This window comes from Lolium rigidum, chromosome 1, assembly GCF_022539505.1.
Source record: "Lolium rigidum isolate FL_2022 chromosome 1, APGP_CSIRO_Lrig_0.1, whole genome shotgun sequence".
Lineage (NCBI taxonomy): Eukaryota > Viridiplantae > Streptophyta > Magnoliopsida > Poales > Poaceae > Lolium > Lolium rigidum.
In genome coordinates, this window is record NC_061508.1 from 25,603,592 (window position 1) to 25,610,226 (window position 6,635).

General features: G+C 46.5%; 1 protein-coding gene across 1 annotated transcript; it reads left to right on the forward strand.

Annotated features, from left to right (window-relative positions):
* Positions 1 to 1,065: 1,065 nt before the first annotated feature.
* On the forward strand, positions 1,066 to 2,101 carry LOC124685096 (UPF0301 protein Plut_0637-like). Its single transcript, XM_047219403.1, has 2 exons — positions 1,066 to 1,262; positions 1,341 to 2,101. Exons 1-2 carry the CDS (start codon positions 1,178 to 1,180, stop codon positions 2,099 to 2,101), a joined length of 846 nt encoding a protein of 281 aa, XP_047075359.1. The 5' UTR covers positions 1,066 to 1,177.
* The last annotated feature ends 4,534 nt before the right edge of the window (positions 2,102 to 6,635 follow it).

Consider the following 6,635-nt stretch of genomic DNA (forward strand, 5'->3'; position numbering starts at 1 on the left):
TTCCTATTGAGCTATCATATTCTGGTCCAAAAATATTTGTTGATGCAGCTTGGAGGAAAAGAGCTAATGGACATCCTTCAAAAGCAGGAATAGACATTTATCTCACTTGGCAGAATGGAAATTGCACAAATGATGTTTTCATTTCAGCGAAGACTGCTCCGGTCCCTACCCCAACCCAGGCAGAGGCAGAAGGGCTTCTAAGTGCAGGAAATATTGTTTCTTCTCTACTGTTGCAGGAACCTTTTTTCTTCACAGATAATCTAAATTTGGCGAAAGCAGTTCAGGAAAAGGGAGGAGCAAATCCAACTGTTCTTTGGGAGATCAGAAGACAAGCAGTTCAGTTCCAGGAAGAATTGCAACTTCTCCACCCAAGGATTATGCACATCAGCAGATCCTTAAATGTCATAGCTCACAACTGTGCTCATCAGGCTAAGACTCTTCCTAGAGTCTCACCTCTTTGTTCTTGTAATAATCCTGCTCATAGAGCCTCTTCTTGTCCTGTATCTGTGGCAATCAACAGATTACCACCATCGGGAACAATGCTTCTCTCTGTACAATGTCTATGAGTAATGAAATTAGGGTGCTGAGCACCCTACCCTTGTTCAAAAAAAAAAAATGCCTTCCCTGCTGATAAGTCTAAGGTTGCAAGATCGATTCTTACCTAATTCTAAGTCTGTTATTGTGTTATTGTGTTCATCTTACAGGATAGTTCTCGTAAATCGTTTATCTATGTACACGTGCTTGTTGGCTGGATCGAATAACTTTACATCCTATAAGCCTTTGAGATTTTAAATGTATTTTCTTATTTCTAAAAGATAAGTTCGAGCATATGGTGCGAAGAGTTCTTAGTTCAAACATCCATATATGACATATATAAATTATAATTTTATTAGTTATACTAATAAGACAGAGTCCATTTTAAAATTTCGAATAGGGCCCCGGATTTTACCGGCCCGGCCCTGTTACTAAAGAGGTGGTATCCACCAGGCCGGCTCCATCCACCCATTCTTCCTATTTAGCTGCGTCTTCTCTGAATCCATCCTCCTGTCACTACTAGCGATCGATTATAGTGCTTTCAGAGTTTGATTAATTTGGTGGTGAAGCCGAGCAGTACTGGCACCGGAGAGGAAGCTCTTGCTTCCAGCCAGGTCTGCGGAGCTTCGATCCTGAGGAAAGCATGGCCCTCCCGTCGCCGGCCGGCATCGCGAAGCCCGGGCTTCACCTGCTCTTTAACCACAAACGCGCCAGCTCGTCCGTCACTTGTGAGTGACCGCTCGATCACTTTGTAGCTCCGCCTGTACGTGGAAGTTCTTGCTCACTTCCTCTTCCCTTGTTTCCAGGCTGCAGCTACAACGGGCGGTCATCTGAGCCCGGGGACGGAGCGGCGCCGTGCATGGACGCCGTCGACTGGCGCTCGTTCCGAGCGAAGCTCGTTCTGAAAGAGCAGTACGCGAAGAGCGTCAACCCGGCGGCGGCCACCATGCCGTCGCAACCGCCGCCGAAAATCGCCGACAAGTGGGCGCACCCGCTGATGGAGCCGGAGAAGGGGTGTCTCCTAATTGCGACGGAGATGCTGGACGGGTCGCACATCTTCGAGCGCACGGTGATCCTGCTGCTCTCCGCCGGGGTGCTCGGGCACGTAGGCGTGATCCTGAACCGCCCGTCGCTCATGTCCATCAAGGAGGCGCAGTCCATCTTCGCGGAGACGGACATCGCCGGCGCATTCTCGGGCCGCCCGCTCTTCTTCGGCGGGCCGCTGGAGGAGTGCTTCTTCCTGCTGGGCCCGCGGGAGGCCGGCGCCGACGACGTGGTCGGCCGGACGGGGCTGTTCGACGAGGTGATGCCGGGCCTGCACTACGGCACGCGGGAGAGCGTGGGGTGCGCCGCGGAGCTTGTGAAGCGCGGGGTGGCCAGCGTTCGGGACTTCCGCTTCTTCGACGGGTTCTGCGGGTGGGAGCGGGAGCAGCTGCGGGACGAGGTGAACGCCGGGTTGTGGCGCGTCGCCGCCTGCAGCCCCGCCGTGCTCAGGCTCACCAGCGTCGTCAAGGGCGGGCTCTGGGAGGAGGTGCAGGAGCTCGTCGGAAAGAGGAGGGTGTGGTGACTTGACTTGTGCACGTCATTTTCCTTTCCTTTTGTTATTACCGGCCGTTTCTCGGGGTGGCATTGTAATTAACAAAACGTGCAGCCACAAGCCCGCAACCGTCTATCAGTGACGACTAATTACTCCAAAATTCTACATATATTTGTTACATGCACATTGTACATATATGTCACAGAACATATTCAAAATAGTTTTCCTGTCATTTTATACTTGCATGTTCGTACAAGGAATTCAGTTCCAGCATGCTAAATTAGAGACTATACAATGAGACAGCTGAAATGCCCCTAAATTTATATTCTAAGATTTTTTTTTTCGAGAATACACCATGGAGAGGTGAATCAATCACATAGAAAGGGAGCCAACAAGAGGTGGCAGCTCCTCACCACAAGCCTACTCACCCAATTGGCACGGTGCTACTACAGGATCCGAAAAAAAAAACTACGAAAGAGCTTCGCGAGCTTTCATCTATCAAACTCCTCCTTGATCTTCTCCTTGATGCACGCCCGGGATGCTGCAACTCCATTGAAGACCATGTCATTCCGATGCCTTCAAATGCATCAGAATACAAAGATGATCGCCATCCATAGGTCCCGCTCATGCGCCCGCGGGCAGGACTTAGACGTCCATGATGAGTGCAGATGCACACCGTTGGAAAACCCAATGAAGAAGGTATGATGAGCATAGTAGCAAGTTTTCCCTCAGAAAGAAATCAAAGTTTAATTAACCAGTAGGAGAAATGAGTGACTTCTGAAGGTGTCGCTAGCTGACTTGTGGTAGGACGCACTACCGGCGTCAGCAACAACGTGAAACCTGCACACAACACAACCAAAATATTTGCCTCAACTTACAATGAGGTTGTCGATCTCACCGGTTTTGCTGAAAACAAAGGATTAACCGTATAGTGTGGAAAGAAATGTTTGTTTGCAGTGAAATAAAGAGAACAATGCTTGCAGTAAGTAAACAGAATATGATGATTTTATCAGTGTAAAAGAAAGGATCGGGGTCCACAGTTCACTAGAGGTGTCTCTCCATAAAGATAAATAACAAGCTAGGTGAACAAATTACAGCTGGGCAATTGACATAATAAAGACCATACATGACAAGATGGTTACTATGAGATTCATTTGGGCATTACAACATAATACATAGACCATAATCCAATTAATAATCCACCTTCCGATTATCATCCGAACCCCTTGCAATGTTTTCTTAGAAGTTATTGTCACTCTTCCAGATTACTAGAGGCATGAACCCACTATCGAACATAAATACTCCCTCTTGGAGTTACAAGTATTTACTTGGCCAAAGCATCTAATAGCAACGGTGAGCATGCAAGATCACAAATAACATATGACAAGTATATATAATTGATCTCAACCATAGTATTCAATATTCATCGGATCCTAGCAAACACAACATGTAGCATTACGTAAATATGAACTTGATCATGATAGGCGGCTCACAAGATCTAAACATGAATAATAAATTAGAGAAGGCAATGATGTCTACGCACGCTTCTATTCCTGTAGACAGTGTTGGGCCTCCAAGAGCAGAGGTTTGTAGAACAGCAGCAAGTTTCCCTTAAGTGAATCACCCAAGGTTTATCGAACTCAGGGAGGAAGAGGTCAAAGATATCCCTCTCAAGCAACCCTGCAATCACGATACAAGAAGTCTCTTGTGTCCCCAACACACCTAATACACTTGTCAGATGTATAGGTGCACTAGTTCGGCGAAGAGATAGTGAAATACAAGTGGTATGAATAAATATGAGCAGTAGTAACGGCGCCAGAAAATAGCTTGCTGGCGTGCAGTTGTTGGTAGTAATATTGCAGGAAGTAAAGATGCAGTAAAACAGTAAATAAGCGATGATTGCAGTATTTGGAAACAAGGCCTAGGGATCATACTTTCACTAGTGGACACTCTCAACATTGATCACATAATAAAACAACTCTACACTCTCTTGTTGGATGATGAACACCATTAATTGTGTAGGGCTACAAGAGCACCTCAATGCCGGAGTTAACAAGCTCCACAACATTCGATGTTCATATTTAAATAACCTTAGGGTGCATGATAGACCAACGCAATTATACCGAGTACTAACATAGCATGCACTACTCGTCACCATCAAGCTATGAAAGGAGGAATAGATCACATCAATACTATCATAGTAATAGTTAACTTCATAATCTACAAGAGATCACAATCATAAACTACGCCAAGTACTACATGATGCACACACTGTCACCATTACATCATGGAGGAGGAATAGACTACTTTAATAACATCACTAGAGTAGCACATAGATTAATAGTGATATAAAGCACATTGCAATCATAAAGGAATATAAATAAGCACTTCACTATGCTATTCTGAATTACTCTTTGGCAAGATAACGAACACTAATTCATCATGTAGGCAAACCTTAAAGATGTATTCCCAAGTACTAATAAACACCCCACGCCGTCACCGTGAGCATTCATAGGAGGTACTAACACACCACAATTTCATAGAGACATCCAACTCAAATCATAACTCAGTGAATAAGTATTCTGTGAAATATAGCCTAAGAGACCCACACGGTGCACACACTTGTCACCTTTACACACGTGGGACAAGGAGTCTTCGGAGATCACATAAGTAAAATCCACTTGAATAGCATAACGACATCTAGATTACAAAGCTCATCATATGGATCTCAATCATGTAAGGCAGCTCATGAGATCATTGTATTGAAGTACATGGGAGAGAGAGATGAACCACATAGCTACCGGTACAGCCCTTAGCCTCGATGGATAACTACTCCCTCCTCATGGGAGACAGCAGCGGTGATGAAGATGGCGGTGGTGTCGATGGAGAGGCCTTCCGGGGGCACTTCCCCGTCCCGGCGGCGTGCCGGAACAGAGACTCCTGTCCCCCAGATCTTGGCTTCGCGATGGCGGCGGCTCTGGAAGGTTTCTCGTACCGTGGCTTTTTCGTCTCGAAGATTTAGGTTAGGGGGCTTCTTATAGGCGAAGAGGCGGAGTCGGAAGGGCTACGGAGCCGCCAGATGATAGGGGGGCGCGCCCCCCCTTGGGCCACGCCGCCACCATGTGTGGTGGGCCTGTGGCTCTCCTCTGGTCCCTCTCGGGTGTTCTGGAAGCTTCGTGGAATTATAAGATGCTGGGCGTTGATTTCGTCCAATTCCGAGAATATTTCCTTACTAGGATTTCTGAAACCAAAAACAGCAGAAAATAGGAACTGGCACTTCGGCATCTCGTCAATAGGTGATACGTTCCAAACGTATCTATAATTTCTTATGTTCCATGCTACTTTTATGATGATACTCACATGTTTTATACACATTATATGTCATTATTATGCATTTTCCGGCACTAACCTAATGACGAGATGCCGAAGAGCCAGTTGATGTTTTCTGCAGTTTTTGGTTTCAGAAATCCTAGTAAGGAAATATTCTCGGAATTGGACGAAATCAACGCCCAGGGTCCTATTTTTGCACGAAGCTTCCAGAAGTCCGAGGGAGAGACGAAGTGGGGCCACGAGGTGGCCAGACAATAGGGCGGCGCGGCCTGGCCCTTGGCCGCGCCGGCCTGTTGTGTGGGGCCCTCGTGTGGCCCCCTGACCTGCCCTTCCGCCTACTTAAAGTCTTCGTCGCGAAACCCCCAATACCGAGAGCCACGATACGGAAAACCTTCCGCAGACGCCGCCGCCGCCAATCCCATCTCGGGGATTCAGGAGATCGCCTCCGGCACCTCGCCGGAGAGGGGAATCATCTCCCGGAGGTCTCTTCATCGCCATGATTGCCTCCGGATCGATGTGTGAGTAGTCCACCCCTGGACTATGGGTCCATAGCAGTAGCTAAATGGTTGTCTTCTCCTCATTGTGCTATCATGTTAGATCTTGTGAGCTGCCTATCATGATCAAGATCATCTATTTGTAATCCTACATGTTGTGTTTGTTGGGATCCGATGAATATTGAATACTATGTCAAGTTGATTATCAATCTATCATATATGTTATTTATGTTCTTGCATGCTCTCCGTTGCTAGTAGAGGCTCGGCCAAGTTGATACTTGTGACTCCAAGAGGGGGTATTTATGCTCGATAGTGGGTTCATGCCTCCATTAAATCCGGGACGAAGTGACGGAAAGTTCTAAGGTTGTGGATGTGCTGTTGCCACTAGGGATAAAACATCGATGCTTTGTCTAAGGATATTTGTGTTGATTACATTACGCACCATACTTAATGCAATTGTCTGTTGTTTGCAACTTAATACTGGAAGGGGTTCGGATGATAACCTGAAGGTGGACTTTTTAGGCATAGATGCATGCTTGGATAGCGGTCTATGTACTTTGTCGTAATGCCCCGATTAAATCTCATAGTACTCATCATGATATATGTATGTGCATTGTTATGCCTTCTTTATTTGTCAATTGCCCAACTGTAATTTGTTCACCCAACATCTGCTATCTTATGGGAGAGACACCGCTAGTGAACTGTGGACCCCGATCCTATTCTTTACATCTGAAATACAA